The 20,267-nt window shown below is 36.9% G+C and overlaps 1 protein-coding gene across 5 annotated transcripts in view; it reads right to left on the reverse strand.

Moving 5' to 3' along the window:
• LOC141904732 (von Willebrand factor A domain-containing protein 8-like) overlaps nucleotides 1-20,267 on the reverse strand; it is a 200,922-nt gene that overhangs the window by 70,030 nt on the left and 110,625 nt on the right. For all 5 annotated transcript variants that reach the window (XR_012619186.1, XR_012619187.1, XM_074793379.1 and 2 more), the window contains exons 26-28: nucleotides 15,097-15,290; nucleotides 532-657; nucleotides 354-424 (exon numbers count right to left, since the gene is read on the reverse strand). Coding sequence is in view for 3 of the 5 variants with exons in the window: in XM_074793379.1 (XP_074649480.1) it covers nucleotides 354-424; nucleotides 532-657; nucleotides 15,097-15,290 (391 nt within the window). In the remaining 2 variants the exon portion in view is untranslated. The remainder of the gene's footprint in view (nucleotides 1-353; nucleotides 425-531; nucleotides 658-15,096; nucleotides 15,291-20,267) is intronic.

Here is a 20,267-nt window from a genome sequence, read left to right on the forward strand (position 1 = left end):
ATCGGCGACAGCGGTAAGGTAAGGAAGCCTTAACACTTTTAACAAAAACTGTGTGGAAAAGAAAAAAAAAAAATAATAATAATCACGCAAATTTCAATAGGGTTTTCTGTGAAGAAACAGAAAACCCTAATTACGGAACTTTAACTAGTTGATGATCCTAAATGCTGGGAAACTGCATCTGAGCAGCTACAAATAGAAAATTTTTCAGGGGGAGGCCCCCGGACCCCCTCTCCCGATAAATGCTCGTTGTCACGTACGTACCGCCCCTGGGAATGTTTTTGCAATGGAAGACACTGCAAAGACTCCACACATTTGACTTGTAAAGAGAATGTAGTTTCAAAGTCAATATTCACCTTGAGTCGTTACTTCCTCTATTACTGGCTTTAGTTGATAGTTCAATTCTTGTCTTGACAGTAAATATTTCCTGTAAATATTCAAGCAAACTTTTTCATCTGTTCCCTGAGGTCATAATCGAACAGTACTGGTAGATCAAATGTTTCATTCTTGAAATCTTCAATCTTTCATAATTACTGCATAGTATCCGACTCAGTGAGCATCCATGTGTCCAATGATATCATCTGCACATTATCTACTTCGAATGGTAGTTTAATTGGATGACATTTATTATTCCAAACATCCATCACATCTAAATTCATACTGAAAATAAATGAACATATACTCAGAGCTGCCAACCTTAAACAAGAAACGAAATTCTTAATATGGACTTTCCTAAATTAACATGAGTGTATGTTTAATCAGCATCAAAATTAAACATTGGTAGTGTAGATTAGAGATTATAAGCAGAACAAATGAAAAATAGTGAAAACTATTGGATTGAATTCAAATGATAGGAAAAGGCTGACTTTTTACAGATAGATCGAAAATAAGGACGGAAAATATCAAGAAACTAGGGGTCCAGGGACACCATGCCCACTTGGGAAGTGGTTCCAAATGCTCATCAATCTAACAATTTCAATATTCAACGCCCCCTGGTGACCATATACAGAATCCAATGACCTTGAAACTCACCACAATCATAGAACATGTCAGCAGCTACGATTTTGTAATTGATTGTGATAACAAAATATGCCTCGTTACCACTTTAATATGGAAATACTAAGTTATTCTACTATTCAACGCCCCCTGGTGACCATATTCAAAACCCAATGACCTTGAAACTCACCATAATCATAGAACATATCACGAACTATAACTTTGTAATTGATCATGGTAACAAAATATGCCTAGGTACCAATATAGTAAGGAAATACTAAGTTATTCTACTATTCAACGCCCCCTGGTGACCATATAGAATAACTAATGGCCTTAAAACTTGCCACAATAATAGATGATGTCATGAGCTACAACTTTGCAATTGATTGTGGTTACAAAATATGCATTGATACGAATATAATATAGAAATACTCAGATATTGCATTATTCAACGCCCCCTGGTGGCCATATACAAAAACCAATGACCTTGAAACTCACCACAATCATAGAACACGTTATGATCTACAATTTTCTAAATGATTGTGGTAACAAAATACGCTTAGGTATCAATATAATGTGAAAAAACTTTTTCCCACTTACGAATGAGTACTGCTGACACCAAGATGGCCGCCAATTGCGTCATAATTGGCTGATGAAAAATACCTGTCTCAGGTATAAAACATCCCTTTCCAAAGAATACCCATCACGAATTGCAATGAGAAATGATAAACCAGTAGGAAGCTACATGACTCAGAATTTGGGCCAAAATTAACATTTTTGGGCACTAAGAAGGTCATAGGACGGCCATCTTGAGTCTGATCGACCCAATTTTTGTTATACTGATGGGCCCAGGGGGAATTTACATATATCCGAAAGATCAAGGTAATTGATCAAAGCATCTTCAAAATTTCCCTCAAAAAGTTCAAAAATGTGTAAAAAGTGCTGATTTTGGCGAACAACAATGGCTGCCAGTCGGCCATCTTGAATCTGACGGGCCAGTTTTTGGGCTGAAGATGTGTCTAGGGTAGATACATGTGTAACCCAAATATCAAGACATTACCTTGTAGCGTCTTCAAAACTTCCCAAAATAACTGGATTCCGTCTACGGACGGACGGACGGACGAAAAGTGAACGCAATAGCCCGCTGGGACTAAAGTCCCAAGTGGGCTAAAAAAAGTAAAAACAAATTGCCCCTTGGCAAAGTGGTTTACCTCGAATAGTATTAGTTTGTTGACGATAGTCATTCACTTTTAATACAGACTCGCGTAAATAGGATAAATTGTTGTCATTCCTAATTAAGTGGATTCTTCAGTAAATACATTTATACATAGTTGAATACATGGCAGTACGTACAAGTTGTATTCAGTGGAGATAGGATTTAAATATGGAATACAGCAGACGAGAATTCAATCAATTAACAACAAAGACACATCATTTTAATAGGATTAAATCAAGTTAAAATTCAATAATTGTTGTCAAATATTGTGTCTTGGTTTGTTAATTTAGGAAATAAATATATGAAGTCTCAAATTTTTAGTTGTGCTGATGGTTGTCAAGGATACCATTTAGTAAAATGAGAAAAACATCTAAATTTTGTATAGAAACTAAATTTATTTATTACATATTTAAAAATAATACTTATCAAATAACAATATGCGATAAAATAACTCTGTTAACATTTTAAAAATGAATAAATGCTTTAATGGTAAATACAGTGAATTAGCATTATAAAGAGATTTGTCATATAACACTACGATTCATTTAAAATGGATGACATCATCAGACGTGGAATGGTTGTTGATTAAATTGATTTCAATGTTTGGATGTATTAACCAAATAAGGCTGCCTCCCAAAATCATATTACAGTGTATAAAATTGAAGTCGTCAAGTGTATAGAAGCAAAGACTATAAAAATATAAAAGTGCCTTGTTAAATATCTTAATGAAATGATTAATTTGCGTCATAGAATTAAAATTAATTTAACAGAAGTCAATGTTTTTCTACAACTGCTCTTAGATGAATTATAAAGTAATTAATCAAAAAAAGTTGAATTATCAAACTTCAATGAAATTAAGATAAAATATTAGAAATGATTTGATAACACCAGTTGGACATAGATATTTTAATCTCGCAGGCTAGCATCGTGATCAGTGTCCTCGTATTTGCATAAAATTAAGATATAATAACAGAAATGACATAGATATTAACAACGCAGGCTAGCGTCGGAATTATTGTCCTCGTATTTGCATAAAATTAAGATATACTAACTGAAAGACATAGATATTAACAACGCAGGCTAGCGTCAGAATTATTGTCCTCGTATTTGTATAAAATTAAGATATAATAACTGAAATGATTTGATAACACCCGTTGGACATAGATATTTTAATCCTGCAGGCTAGCATTGGAATCATCGTTGCGTACTGTTTAAAATGACGTCATAGTAACAGAAATGATTTGATAACACTAGTTGGACATAGATATTCTAATCCAGCAGGCAGGCGTCAGAATCTTCATCCTCATCCAGTAGACGGGCGTCAGGATCTTCATAAACATTGTTTTGAGTCGTGACATCTGGTTTGTTACTCCCTGCCAAATTAAAATATTTATCAGACCATTATTCACGTTGCCATGATAAATATGTTACCAGAAAGTTTTTGGGAGATTTCATAGTAATTTGATTTAAAGTTTTTTTTGTTATCATGGAAGAAAATTGCAGTGATTGGATCATGAAAATTAGCAATTGCATCATAATATTGCAGGATATTTTAAGGAGGGAAATGAAGTGAATAAGTATATGTACAAACAGGTTATTTTTGATGAACGGACTACATGCATTTGGTTTTAGACCTTGCACATATAGTCTAAATTGTTCAGAAGTTTGAGTTTAGACTAAATTTTTGATTTAGCCAGCTATTAACTAATGATGTGTAATTTTTAAGGAGGAAATATAATTTACCAGAGGTGGAGGCTTTAGGCTGTTTTTGAAGGTCATTTTCTGCCAGACCTATGATGGAGTCACCTGTAAATATACATACATTAATTTCATATAATATCCTACACGTTTTGAAATCGATATTTAGTACAATAAATTAGAAGGTTCTGTCCATAGAGGTAATGCTGGAGTTAGCAAATTTTAACTGGTATAGACAAATAGTTGGTTTATCGTAGAATTTTAACAAAGTTGACCATGTACATCGACGGAGGTTCGTCATGTCTTCAAGCGCATCGATTATACGTCGTTTAACCCAAGAACCAATGAAACAAATGCTCACACAAAAAAACGTACCGCGATTTTACATGAAATTGGCTCAATGCTAATATCGCCTCATATCGCTGACAAAGGTATACCAAAAATTAATAATATAAAGTTATAACATATCAAAATATCAAAGTTTTTGAGGTCAAAATTCTTCAAAATAGTCAACCTCAGTTAATCCGTCTCGGGTTAAACCCGATAACTGCTTATTCTGTATAAATAAATTGGTACCGTTTTTCAGTAACGTTATTCCCTTTAAAATTCTGTGTCTTGAAGTGAAAAAAAGTATAAACATCTATAATCTAATGAGATTTATGTGGTCAGTAGGAACTCCAGAAAATACTGAAGTTAATTCATCAATGTCATAGTGTCAAGCTTCACTATATATTCAGTACAGATGCTATTATCTGTCAATCAGCAAGTCAAGTAAATGGCCTGTGAGTTATCTGTAATAGACACACGATGGCTTCAAAATACTGAGTCCTACCCTACTGAAACCAGTTGGTTTGTGCTTCATCACACCAGGGGGTGTTTTCTTTTCATGTATAAATGATATCAAATGGATCTAATAAACCATCGGATACTATGAACCTTTTATTCCCCCCTTGGATCGTTAGAACGTGGTTCTACTGTTGTAGTCATCCACGGTTTGAGAGATAACTTAACCAGCTATTATATGGATTGTGCATTCAAATCATACGGCCGTCAATAAACGGGTAATAGTGAATCCTTATAACTTACGAGTTATCTGTTATCCGTACATCACCTAATCCGTACTAAAGCTCAGTCCCTAGTGATACGGATTAACCGAGGTTGACTGTATTAGAATGTGAAATCACTTCCGGGTTTGGATTCTCAAGTATCAGCAGTTGGGGTGCGCTAAGAACTATGGCTCAACACGCTGCAAGGCGCTTGTAACATAAGAACAATGCAAGATGGGTCGGGCTGTCGACTACAGTCACCTACGGCAAGTTAAGGGTTAAAGGTTACTTGATATCACTAGCAAAGTATGAATAATTAGCCTTAACATGTTAATCAACTTGGACAACTTATTTCATCATCACACCAAAACAAATATTGCACCATTTCTCTATTTTCTGGATTTGTAGTGAACATAAGGTGGCTGAATGAATCGTACGTGATTCAATCAAGATCAATCTGCTTCTCCATATTTTTGAAAGCCCACAACAGTTTCAGTTTGACTGCCAACAAGTTGTTGATGAACAGAAGATAGTCCATAGAGACTGTATTAAGTTCAACTTAGTTAAATGCACAGTTTGAAGGAAGTCCCACATGTTACATTTAACATCTGATCTATGGCTTGTGCGTGCGGGTACCACGAAGTTATTTCAGATCAGAAATGCCTTTACTCAGGTGGAATATCATAGAAAGTGGTGTTTGATGTTGTATGGACAAACTGAATCCACTGACAGTGTCTAGTGTAGATAGGGATTGTATGCACCATTCAACATCCACTTGAAATCTGAAACAATAAACTAGTGGTCCAGGGACACCATGCCCACTTGGTAAGTGGTTTCAGATGCTCAACAATCTAACAATTTCAATATTCAACGTCCCCATACAATGACCATGAAAAAATCCAATGACCTTGAAACTCACCACAATCAAAAACCATGTCAGCAGCTACAATTTTGTAATTGATTGTGGTAACAAAATATGCCTAGTTAGCGATATGATACAGAATTATTAAGTTATTCTACTATTCAACACCCCCTGGTGACCACAAGCGAAGCCCAACGACCTTTAAACTCACCATAATCATAGAACATGTCATGAGCTACAACTTTGCAATTGACCATGGTAACAAAATATGCCTAGGTACCAATATAATAAGGAAATACCAAGTTGTTCTATCCAACGCCCCCTAGTGACCATATAGAATAACTAATGTCCTCGAAACTCACCACAATCATTGACCATGTCATGGGCTACAACTCTTCAATTGAGGTAACAAAATATGCATAGGTACAAATATAATATAGAAATCCTAAGTTATCACATTGTTCAACGCCCCTGGTGGCCATATGCAATAACCAATGACCTTGAAACTCACTGCGATCATAGACCATATAATGAGCTACAACTTTCCAATTGAATTTGGTAGCAAAATATGTATAGGTACGAATATAATATAGAAATCCTAAGTTATAGTATTGTTCAATGCCCCTGGTGGCCATATACAAAAACCAATGACCTTGAAACTCAGAACGATCATAGACCATGTCATGAGCTACAACTTTCCAATTGATTGTGGTAGTAAAATATGCATAGGTACGAATATAATATAGAAATCCTAAGTTATTGTATTGTTCAATGGCTCTTGGTGGCCATATACAAAAACCAATGACCTTGAAACTCACCACGATCATAGACCATCTCATGAGCTACATCTTTCCAATCGATTGTGGTTACAAAATATGTTTTAGTATCAATATATTCTGGAAAAACTTTTTTCCACCTACGTATGTGTACTGATGATACCAAGATGGCCGCCAATTGCGTCATAATTGCCTGCTCAAATATACCTGCCTCGGGTATAAAAGATCCTTTCCTAAGAAAACTTCCAAACAAATTGCAATGAAAAATGGCAAACCAGTAGGAAGCTACAGAAGCTACAAAATTTACTTTTTTGGGCACTAAAAAGGTAATAGGATGGCCATCTTGAGTCAGATCGATTGCTGATTTTGGCAAACAACAATGCCTGCCAGTCGGCCATCTTGAATCTGACAGGGCCAGTTTTTGGGCTGAAGATGTATCTAGCATAGATACATGTGTAACCCAAATATCAAGACATTACATTGAAGCGTCTTCCCAAAATAACTGGATTCCGTTGGACACCATGACGGATAAACGGACAGGCAAAAAGTGAACGCAATATCCCGCTCGGACTTAAGTCCCAAGTGGGCTAAATAGTGGAAACATTCTACTCATTTTATGGTTACATGGGGTCCTATGCAGCTAGAAAGCAGATGGTCTACAGGCGTAATAAATCATTTCATACTAGGCCTGAAATGAAATTACGCTGTATACTTTAAAAACAATACAAGGTATGTAGCCCTGTAAAACAATTACCTTGGTGGATCAAGGTTTGCCACTAGATAAATCAACAGAAAATACAAGCTCATGACAACGTGGCATCACAGTTGTTTACTTTTTTCAAGGAATTTTGCCAGCTTAAGGCATTGACAGAATAAAACAGTCAGAATTCCATCAACATTGGACATAACATTACCATACTTTACTGAGTTTGTACACTACATTAGATAATTCTATCATATTCGGCGAAAAAGATAAAATTCACTTGCCTAATAGACGTCCAAAGAGGCGTGTATTCCTCATTCATCTTAACTGGTTGTTTGGAGAATGCCCCCAACTGCTTAGTGTATTCCCTAACCAACCAATCTGAGTGCAGTTTTTCCATGATGACGTCAAAAAGCGCAATTATGTAGGCCGCGGCCTGAACCGTTTAAGGCCGGTATAAGAGCTCACGTGATCACTGCTGATCACCACGGAGACGAATGAAGGTATATTCTGGATGGAACATATATTTGCAAAAACTAATAAAGGACCAATGGCCCAGAAGCTCACCGACATGATAATCTGAGAAGCAAAAGGAAGAAAGCGAAATATGCTTTCAAAGAAGTGGCTGCTGACCTGGTCCCAATGAGTAATTGGTCAGGAAGATCTCATCGAGAGATTAAGTCTGGCATTGTTAATCTTACCAGTCAATCCTGTGACAACATTGAACCTTGCATTTGAAATTGGGGTGGAGGGGGGGGGAATAAGCAAAGCTTAGTTGACAAAGAACCGTGAGATGGAGAGGTAACACTTATAAAATAAATAATAAAATGTTTTATTTTTTTGCAAAATAACAAGCTAATTTTTTTTACAATAACTTGAATCTTGAATAGTTCAGATGTTCCGTCGTACATGTATCTAGGTTATGGTTTCCCGTTTTCTAATAATTTAGGGAAATAACTTTAAAAAAAGCGAAATTTCACACTCTGCATTAATAAGATTGAAGTATTTATTCATTTGACAAATTTTCCTCTGAACTCTCACCGACAAGTTATAAGTGGCGACACGAAAATGACGTCATCGACTCACTACCATCTTAAAAAGAGAAAATATATGTTTTACTGATGCTTCTGTATTCCATTGCCCTAGCAAACTAATTAATGACCAAATATCGCGAGTTGCTAAATTATGCTAAAATATTAAGTTCGTTCGCATCATCTCGAAATTTCAGCCTGGCCACCCTCAAGGAATGTTTTAAATGCCTGTGCAATGTTCTATCAAAATCATTGAAGAAACTGTTTGCATGCACAAACACGCATTGTAGCGACAGATAAGAAGACAAAGCAATTCAAACCCACCATTCATATCGCTAAATCAGGTCTTTAATTATGTTGTTATAACTTTTTTCGGAAATAATTCAGTAATTGCACATTCGCTAGTAAAAGATTTACGGTCATCTCGTACCCAGGTCAACTCGTACCTGGTCAAGTCGTACCCTATCTTTGGTCAACTCGTACCCTATGTTTTCTTAACTCGTAACCACTCGATAATGATTTTTTTTCTTTCATGTCTCATATCGAGAAGCCTAGAATCGAAACGAAGAAATTGTAGACAGGTTATGAAGAATGTTGTTAAACAATACGGCACATGCGCATTGGAAAATCGGATGCGCATGTCGTCATAAAATTTGAAGCAATTTATGATTGTCGCGGCAAATGCCGATTTTTGCCAGGTTCTAAATATTGCCGCGGCGGATTTACTTAATTTCTTCAAAAACGTAGTATTCAAAGAAAAAAACGTAATTCAGTAAATTATTGCCGCGGCTTTCGAGGCTGCACTTCCAACGCCACGATAGTCGTGGATTGAAAGCGGTTCGAACCCCGAATAAAGATTTCCTTTGGTTTTACTTTCTCTTATGTTCATTGGAACATAAAAATTTAGTCTGGAATAAAGATTTTATCTGGATTTATTTACTTTCACCTTCCTTTTCCTTTAGGGGTCTAGAATTATTCCGTTCATCGATTTGTTAACCGGTGACTTTCAAATTAAAATACTAACAACCAAAATTAGTTTATAGGTATTTATACTTTATTTTTACAAAATAGCATTAACGATATAGAAAAAATGAATGAATAAAAAATATAATGCACCAATATTTATCATATGTTATTTATCTCCCATTGTTCATATTTTTTGCATCATCTTTTAATCTAAAATGCACCAATCTCGAGCACAATTTACATAGTAGATTTAAATCTTTATTTTTACAAAAAAGCATTTTGAAAAAATTTATGAATAAGAATGCACAATATTTGATACGCAATATTTAGCTAGCAGCACAATCGGTTGATAACATAAACTAATATTCCAAGTTCACAATTATATACTATACAGGTCCATACAGATGTGCTATCTGTCGCAGGAGTCCACTAGTCGATGTTTGGTTGCTGCAATACGCATCCCACAGTTTAAACAGCTTACATTGCAGTGTTTGGTAGCGTTTCCTTTGGCAGCAGCGAAGCTTATTATTGCAGAGAAGTTTTTGTTGTAATTCTATGTAAGATGCTTCTCTTTGGAGTAGCGGAACAAGAACGTAAAATGGCAAGTTGTTATTTACAGCCCGACCATTTAGTCTGCGGTGCCATCCTTCCACATCGTTATTGGTACGAATCGGTTGTTTAAAAACGCACCAAGAGCGGACGGGCCACACTGAACTGTTCATCCACGTAGATTCCACGTATTCGGCCAGCTTTTGTAATTGTTCATTAATTTGACACTGGACCTTTAATTTCTCGAAAGCTGGCGCGATATGTTCAGCTGGAATAAACGGCAGTACCAGCATCTTTCTGATGAGTTTATACGTTCCATCCCGGTTAGTATATGAGGGTTGCAAACCCAGACCTTGCACTTTTCGCCAGACAGCTTGCGACCAGTGATACGCACAACCTTTCATTGTGACTGTAGGGAAGACACGGGCGACTGCTTTCCAAACCGCGGTCTCGAAGTCTGTAATAATTGATTTCACCGATAGTTCTGGCAGCATACGTTTCACGGATTTGAAAATTTTCTTGTAATCTCTTTTTGTCCTTCTGGACATCAAAACGAAGGCTAATGGAACTTGCTTAATTTCTCCCTCGCTGTTTTTTAGGAAGGCGTGAATCGAAAATAACTGTGTGAAAGGCTTTCTGACGACGTGGAAAGTACCGTCCACATAACACGTTTTCGCTTTGCTCAGAAGTCGTAGCTGTAAATCGGTTGCAAATACTATGTGGCGCATTCCATTGACTTTCAAATCATCGCGCAAAAAACCGCTGCCGATGAAATTTTCGTCAATTTCAAAATCACATGTAGACGGTTCTGATGGACGTTTACTCTGTCGGTGGCGGTTGACGCGTCTCGCTTGCTGCGTTGGGTCTGATAGTGTCGGACAGGGAACTTCGACATCGACACAGATTACCATGGCTTCTTGTACAATCTTGGCAGCACTTTTGAATAAATTGTTCATTCCTTCTTTCATCGCGATGGTGATAGTTTTCGTTGATGCCAAAATTCCAGGTGTTGCCTGATGAGTGTGCTTAGCACTGCCTTCTGTAAATTCGCCATTCATTTCTGACACTGTTGCTGGGCATCGCTGCGTCTTGTTCCTGACTGAACACCACCAGTATGTTTTCAATTTTGTCTTCTTTTTAACGGTGAACGTGTAGCCATTGTTGTCTACCAGCATTGGCTTTCCTCTCTGGGTAACACCTTCCACGATTTCAAATCGCGGCCCAGTCGTTTTCAGTGACTCGTCATTAGGACTTGGGTCTTCAATTGAATCTTCTGCAGTTGTGTTCGGTATCTCGAATGACGTAGACACATTGAAATTGTCGCTTGTGGTTTCAGTTGGTGGTTCAGTTTTAATGTCAGTTTCTTTGCGGTTTCTGTTCTTCTTAGGCGAGTTCTGATGGGCTTCGGATTCGTCGCGGTTACGTTTACTTGGTGGCGGTTTGAGTAGAGGGACAAAGTGGTTCGGTGTCCATAACTTGTTTTCTTTATTTCTCTTTATGTTTGACCACATTATAGTGATTGGTGTGGCTGCTTTTCTTTTCAACAATCTCGGCAGAAAAGTTCGGTTAAGTATTTTTATCATGGAGTCTTCTTTTCCATTAACCGCCGGATACACCGATTCTACATTTCTATTCAAAACTGAAGCTGCAGTTGCCATGCACCACGCTGACGAGTACGTTCCATTTCTGCATGCTTCCAGGACGACTTCATGAAACGGCGGGGACACTAAGTCGAGACTTGGGTTGTACTGCTTGAGGTACCAGGTTTCATTGTTCGCAAGTTCTACGGTTATTCTTGCTCTCAGTTCAATCGCGACTTTATCTTCGTCTCCATACGCCGCCAATGAAAGCGCATGGAATAGACAATCCCCATCTGCCTTCACTGCAGCAGGCAACCGATCATCGGGTTTCCCGTTCTGAAGTAGGATTTCTTCGGCGATGACATCAGTACGAAAGATGGCTATTTCATCTGGCTGTGGGCCGCCTACTTTACGCAGCAATACATTTTCTACTACTGCGGCCGCCTTCAGTTCGCCAATTCCACGATCTGCTGCAGACTGGAGTCTCTTGATTGACTCAACACAGTTAAATTTTCCGTTTTGTTCGGTGCATCTTCCACAAATGTAATCGTATTTGCTTCTCGCCAGACATCGTAGGTGTTGAAGCGTGAGACCTTCACATTTTCGGTGAAACCAGAGTTCACATTTCTCGCAGAAAACGGTTTCATCTTCGCATTCTTTACTACAGACACCGCATGGATAGACTGCCATCTCGTTGTGTAAGGTTGTGTAATATCTTGTAAAATTTCTTGAACGCTGTGTATATTTCGCTGTCAAAGACTAGCTGGATATGATCTCACTATCAAAATATGTCCCTATATATAGTGGTTGGGATTAATTCTGTTCACCAATTATATTTTTCTTTTGTTTCTGTGTGATGCATGCTAACTGACTATCAACTAATTTACCTGGCGATTTGCGCTATTGTAAATTTTGCCCGTACATAATTGTTCACCAATTAAATTTAAATGGTACCGGTAAATTTGTCTAAATTGAATGACTAGATTTCAGTTTGCACAAACTTCCCTATGATCTATCTAAGTATATACTAATTAACCAAAATAGGCGGTCGACTTGGTCAACTAAATAATCTAAATTGAATGACTAGATTTCAACTTTAATTTCACACAGACAAACTAGTTCTCTTTTAATCTAGATCTAAGTGAATTTACCAAAGCAATTTGTCTAGATTGAATGACGAGATTTCAAAATTAATATCACACAGACAAACTATACATTACCTTTTGATCTAGATCTAAGTGCTAATTTATCCAAACAATTCGTCTAAATTTCATGACTAGATTTCACACAGTTCAAGGCAATATGATAATACACGCATGTTGAATTAAAAAAAAATTTAGATTCATTAAAAATGATAATCGATCTTTTGAAAGCTATAATAAAATTTGTAATCAGTTCATCTTCCGGGGCTGTTTCTTTTACAAGTTTGATCATGTGAAATGAATGATGTCGAAAAAGTTGATCATTTCCAAATAAATCTAACCAGTCATGAGCACGCAGGATATGTTTACGTGGCTTTGACGATTGATTTTAAGAACCAGAAAATATAATATAAGTACGACCAGTGTGTTTTGATATCCGTTTTACTTGTAACGACAACATTAACGACGTGTCTTCAAGCCCGTAGTCAGGATTTTGAAAAGGGCGTTCGTAGATTATAAAAAGGAAACTTTTTACATGTACTGTATCTCAAAAGCAAGCCCAGACCGACCCCAAAAAATGTTTTTCAAACTATTCCCCAAGATGCATTCTCCGAGCATCTAGTGAATATTTCACTCATACTCGATCAAACTATTGGATTTTGTTTTCAAATGTTTTTGGATCGAAAAAATTATTTTACTTAAATTATGAAGGGCACTTTTAAAAAGGGGCGTTCGTTCGAACGGACGAACCCCTGGCTACGGGCTTTGTCTTTTACTCTTCAGCAGCCCGGATTGGAATACCCGTTTATTCACTACAGTACTGCCATCTGTACGTAGTATACAAAACGTAACCCAGTGTATTCCGATACATAGATTTTATTCATGCATGTTTGTTTCAAAGATATCATACAAATTAACTTAAATTCAATCTCTTTGAGAATATTTCTAGATATGTTTCTGAAAAAAAAACATGAATATCCTGGAGTAGTGTCGACAGTTACCAATAGATGTCATTGTAAATTACACGGCCACGGGATTATAAACACTGATATTTTTTGTTGGAACTATGCCGATTAGGAAGCCGGGTTTGATAGGCAAGGTGGAAATATCATTTTGAAAGTTATAAACAACGAAAGCGGGAAAGTACGAGTTGGCTAGTATAGGATACGAGTTGACCAAAGATAGGGTACGACTTGACCAGGTACGAGTTGACCTGGGTACGAGATGACCGTACTTCTATTAAAATAGCTTCAGGGACAGCCGGAAATGTGGAGAGCTCTCAATTGGCAAGCTGGTGCTGCCATCATTAATCGGTATTGTGCAATCGCAAGGCCAGTAAATCCATTGAGTAAAAAGTAGAGGGGTGGAAGATTATTTTTTTCTCCTAATAACTATAGTAGCAAACGATATAGCTAAAAGAAGTTTGTATTCCGATTCAGCAGGCATTTTTTTTACAAACGAGGTCCAGTCACAAAAAATGATGGTCTTTTTATTGGATATACATTGTGATTCGTTAATTCATCAGGAGAAACTGAACACTTACCTCCCTCCCTCGTACATGTACCATACCCGACGACTGGTGGAAGTTAATACCCTACCGTTTCTTCGAGTATCTTGACGTCGAGTATCTTGATCTATCACCGTTTCAAAATATGGCTTGTTAACATCACTTTCTAGCAATATTGGCACAAGACCAACTAGACCGTTGGCATAAGAAGCGAACCATAAAAACTGCGTCTTTTCATCTTTGTTAAGTAAAGTTTTAAAAGGCACTTATTGCATACTAATTGCGTATCTTTGCATAAAAATCACATCCTAATTTAAGTCACTCTTGTTGGTTTTTTTGTTGCTTTACTGAATGGCAACATTGAAATTTATTCTGGACAAGAGAAAAATGGCAAAATGTTCGAGCAGAAGTCCATAAAAAGTCTCAATGTCCTCAGGTTTGAATACCCCCTGGGATAATAAGATAAAATCCCACTATTTACAGATTAAAAGAATTTAAAAACCAGAATTTATTTATTAAATCTAAAATATATAAAAGACACGACGTTTCGATCTCACCCTAGAGATCATCGTCAGGTGTGTACCCCCTGGGATATGATGTCTGCAGACGAATGGACAGAGAGAAAGTGAATGCAATAGCCTGCTGGGACGAAAGTCAAAACAGGATTAAAAATGTGTTTAAAGTGCTTATTTCAGTGGACAACAATGGCCACCAGTCAATGATCTTGAATTTGATAGGGCCAGTTTTTTGGCTGCAGATGTGTCAAACATCACCAAATTCTGATTCCTCAGAGAAGTCAGAGGTGTTTATAACTCATTCAAGTTCAAAGGCTGCTTTTTCCAATACTACAAATATATTCTCAGGGTGACTGTATTTCATCATAATGATCTGAGATGTGTAGAATCCAGTTCCAGAGTACTTTAACTTAAAAATATAAATTCACTTAAGAGTCAAATTCTTACCAAGAATGATGGAACTGGATCCACATTAATATCATATTAAAGTATATCAATAAAAGTCACTGTACCTGTTCTGTTTAAAGAACACAATCTGTGAACCTGGAATGTGCGAAAATGAACTGATCATCTGGTGACAATTCGCTGTGGTATCTTTACTACTTAAAGCGTTGAATATTTTCGCAAATGTAGTTTCTGGCAGCAATGTACAGTTTAACCTTGATACGAGGCCTGATTTACTGTCAATATTTAGTAGTACATTCGTCTGAAATATACATATATACAACTATGTATCGTCAAAATAACCACAATAACAAATCCCCAAAATAACTTCCAAAACAAAGGTCCAGAACAAAATGTGCTTATCGTGAAATTTGCAATGCAATAATTTGGTATCTCAATAGTTATTCCCCAAAAATCATTTACTTCATTACATATCATTGCTCTATATGAAATATTCACAGTTAGCGGCCAAAATGTACTGTGTGGAATCAAATACGCCACCAATTAGCTATTCTGGATGGCATTACAACCTTTATTCATCTTCTAATAATGTCCTCTAACTTTCACATTTGAAATATCAATTGAAATGAAATATCAATATCTCTACAAACAAGAAGCCTGTCAGCTGAGATAGCTCCCGCTGGGTTTGGTCGATGGTAACAGAAAAGCCAGGAACCCCCTATGCGATTTTCACTGCAAATTTATTTACGGAAAATTGCACAGCGACATTAGGCATACACGCCGAGCGGATACACCATGCGACCAGATGTGGGAGACTTCCAGGCGCATTTGGTTCACCCAAAACGATGAGGTTTACTGAAAAATTATACATGTTTAAAGTTGAGCAAACCAATTTTCTCAAACCGGCATATTTGGTCTAGCCTTGGTTAGGGTAATCAGGAGAGAATCTTGACCCAGGTTTACTCTTAGTCAAAGAGTCATGGTCAATGTGCATAGTTTGGTTGCTGTAGGCTTAAAGTCATTTGCTCTGAAAACACCACCTTGTTGCAATATAGTTAACTGTATGACCGTGGTTAAGATGCAGTATTAGCATAACAAGACTGGGCCTTGAAGCATTGATAGATTGTGGTATCATACGGTATTAAGTGATCAATGTTTTACATCCGCAAGCAAATGTACAGCTAGAAAAAAATTTTTCTATGTGGTCGGGTTCGCAACAAGATAATAATTTCTGTTCAAAGACAATGAAATGAACTTGACTTGTAGATATTATTACATACTACACAATATTGGTCCACCTGTATGGTGTTTTTTATGTATGTATGGTGTTTAAAATTCATCTTCATATTGATACAAAAGTTTTTGTTAAGATTACCCTGGGCGTATGCATAATCAATTTTAGTTCAAATATTTTCCAACAAATCCTTTTATCAAGACTATCTTTTACTTAAAGATCAACGGGGGCGCAGAAAAGAAAAGCTCCAAATATTGCAAACTATGCCATGCATCAACATGGTAAGTTAAGTAAAGTACAAAATGCTTATCAGGGTTTTCTGTTGTTTCACAGAAAACCCTCTTGTAATCCTGCTGATTATCATTATTTATCCATTCTTCACCAGTCAATTCTTCAAAAAGATGTATCTCAAGAGAAATCCCACAATAATGAAGCCAAAAATGAAAAGTTCTATATGAAAATGATTATATTTAAGAGCAACGTTTCAGCTAAATGCTATTAGCCATCATCAGGCATACTGAGGACAAAATAAGATTACAGAATATTTATACAAGAATCAGACAAAGGATTAAGATTAAAGGATTAAGATTAAAGAAATTAGACAACAAAAACCGGAACACTAAGGAAGAAAACACAGAAGGCAAACGACAAACTAGGAGTAAAGTAGTGCGAGATTAATGTAATTTAAAAACAAAGCCCAGGGTAATTCTGAAGCAGGGACAAACAAAAGGCAATGACATCAAAGGAATAATCAAGGGATGAGTGAGAGAGGGAGTGAGTAGAAGTGTCAAGCGAAGGAAAACAAGCTAACAGGATTTAGAATAATGGGGGTACAAGCGAAGCGAGAAATTTAGAGATAAAAATATTGCGAGGAAAAAAACCGTTATTCAAATTGACACTTTTATCCATATTTTCAATGATCAGGACAGATTCCATAATGTGACGTTTGGTTTTCTCGGGACAAGGAAAAAATATAGCGGCATTATCAAAATCAAAATTGTGCCTAGTTTCATAAACGTGATTAGCTACTCCACTATCGGGTTTAAAATTTTACGTCAGTTTCATGTTCTCTGAGGCGCTTGTTCAAATCATGCCCAGTTTCACCAATATATGATTTATTACAGACTTTACACGAGATTTTATATACACCGATGTTCAAAGGTTCCGTTTTGCAGGAATTGTGAGTTAGATTATGAATAAGTTTATTATTGTAAGTGAAAACGAGCTGATTGTTAAGGAGATGAAGGGTGTTTTTTTTATTTTTCCAAAAAAGGAACAAAAAGTACGACGATGGCCCATATGAGGGCGCGGAACCTGAGAATTACAGAAATGGGTGCGACGGGTTCGAAAAAGAACTTTATTCAAAAGGTTGTTAGGATAAGCTAACTTTTTCAGGGAATTCCTAATCTGGGTGAGTTCATGGTCTAGAAAAAGGGGGTCGCAAATCCTATAAGAACGAAGAAATAATCCTTGAGTAACATCGAGTTTTACGCTATAAGTAGTGAAGGAAAAATAATGCAGGTAGGATCCAGAATGAGTGGGTTTCCTATAAACTGAGAATTTCAAACACGACAGACAATTATGAATGCACACACCCAACAAGGTGCCGATGTTAGATTCAGTGCAGAATTTAGTGAATTGATGGAGTTAATCATATCCACCATTCTAGACCATACATTGGTTTAGTAAGGTCCTCTATCAGCTTACTTGACATAAAAGGAAATGCATGTTATGAAAGTATAAGGTAATTAGATTTTAAATGAAAACAATTGTTTATACAAGGAAGAGAAGGTAAATACGTAACCCATTTTAAGTAGGCCTAATAGATTTTGAAATGAAATACATATAATCATTATAAATCATAAGCCTCCTAATAAATGATAAGGTTTCATTAAATCAAAAGCATCTCAGATGTCATATTCATAATTTTGTTGCTGAAGCTGAAATCAAATCTTGCTGTATTGAGACATAAGAAAGTATTCTAAGTTCCATACAAACTCTGTCGGGATTTTCAGAATTCAAAGCCAAGACCTAAGGCTAAAAAACTGATACCTTGTCCCTCCACTCATTGCTGAGCTTAATAGTTGACACAGCGGGCCACATATCTACCTTGTACATTACTGTTTTTAAACCATGATCAATGATATTTTACTATATCAGACCTGGCGGTTTAGAAATCAACTGATAAAGATAATAACATCTTACACCTAAACAGATTCTTTCTGTGTGGTCAGGTTTGCCTATCTATTTTTACACTACAGTGCACCAGCTCGACATGAACAATATATATGTGAGAGCAGTATCTATTCGCCGGACAGAAGGGACAGTCAACGTTCCCTCGTAGTATCATTCTATCAGCGAAGCAGCTTAAACCACGCCGTATGAGAAAGGGTGTGGATCGTGGCTTCTCTACAACGTAACCATCTCATCATAAACCTTAGCGTCATCAAACAGTAGTGCAAGCAAGACGATGAGGTCGAAGACGGTTCCCACGCATAGGCAGGATCGTAGCTAGTCAGCCGCCACAAACGCCGTGTTCGAATTCAAGTGTATACTACACAATATTGGTCGACATGTATGGTGTTTTAAGTGCGAATTAGAATTGTTTAAAATTCATCTGCATATTGATACAAACATTTTTTTCGTCAAGATAATCCCGAGCGTATGCATTATTAATTTCAATTCAAATATTTTCTAACAAATCTTTTTTTATTAACAGAATATCCTTTATCCAAAAATTAACGGCTTCGTTGATTTTGGGGAGCTTCACATGTTAGTAAGACAAGGGCGCTATCATCACAGCTCCGCAGTAAATACTGCAAACGATGTGGCGCATCGACATGCAATTTTCAGCACAGCAAATGAAAAATCATTGTCAATTTCATTTCTTCTTTTGTAGTTTTCTCATTGGAGAATTCTATATGTTGTATCAGTAATATATAAAAAGCCTACTTGTAAATTCGACAGCAAATGTTGTACAATTCTTCTCATGTCGTTGACATTAGAAGATCAAGATGGCGTCACATTACATCGCTAAAATCCCCAAAAACGGCATAAAATTGCCAATTTACCAAATTTAGGCTTCATCAATAGACTTCAAAAGCAGTTGCCACTAAGCTGCTGTTATAACAGCCAACTAAATGCAGACCTTAGCTCATGAATCATTTCACTCTCGGAGGAGATAGCGGTCAACACTAATCCAGCACTCTGTTTTATACTAAAAGATTCAGCAAAAATGGGATTTTACCATCAACTTCCAATTCAAATGTGAAGTTCAACAAGGGGTAAAAAGAGTAAATGAAGGAGAGGAATAAATCAATATCAAAATTGCAAGGAATAAGCGCAAGAACATCATTGGCATATCGTAACTAAAGCTTAGGGGGAGTGATAGTGTAGAGGTAATAATTCAGTTTCAACGTGTTCGAGGAATGAATTGGCTAAAATGGGGCTAAGGGGGTTCCCCATAGACATGCCAAAGACTTGTTCAAATTTCAATTAACAAATTCCAATTTTTTTAGTTCAGCAAGGTCAATCCTAAAAATTCGAGGTAAAATGTTGAGAGCGAAACTGAGGAGAGATCAGTGCTTCATCTAGCCAAAAATGGAGGGGCGGTCCGCCCCGCCCCCGAAAATAGCCGCCCTTGTGCCCTTCAGATGTGTCCCATGCTCGCCCTTGTACCCTCATCACTTGCCGTTGGTCCGCCCTCGAGTCACGAGTAATCAGTCAGGGCTTTCAAAATAAGCTTTCACAACCGACTGTTAGTAAGAATCGTGCGATGGCTATGAAATATCTCGTATGATATCAACGATAGTAGCTCATGTGATCAGTGGTTATATTTAAATGTACTGCAGTCAGTGTGCATCGTGTGAAAACGTGCCTCAGACGCGTGGCCTAGTTTTAGTTTCCAAGAAATTGGCTGCCTTCCAAACTACTGCCAATAATTCTAGCGACTGCCGTTGTAAAGCTGGTAGTGTATATTCGATGGATTGTTTCGTTTTGAACACATCGTGATGCTCTGGATCTTTGAATTCTAGACTATTAGAC

This window comes from Tubulanus polymorphus, chromosome 4, assembly GCF_964204645.1.
Source record: "Tubulanus polymorphus chromosome 4, tnTubPoly1.2, whole genome shotgun sequence".
NCBI classification, from domain to species: Eukaryota; Metazoa; Nemertea; class Palaeonemertea; order Tubulaniformes; family Tubulanidae; genus Tubulanus; species Tubulanus polymorphus.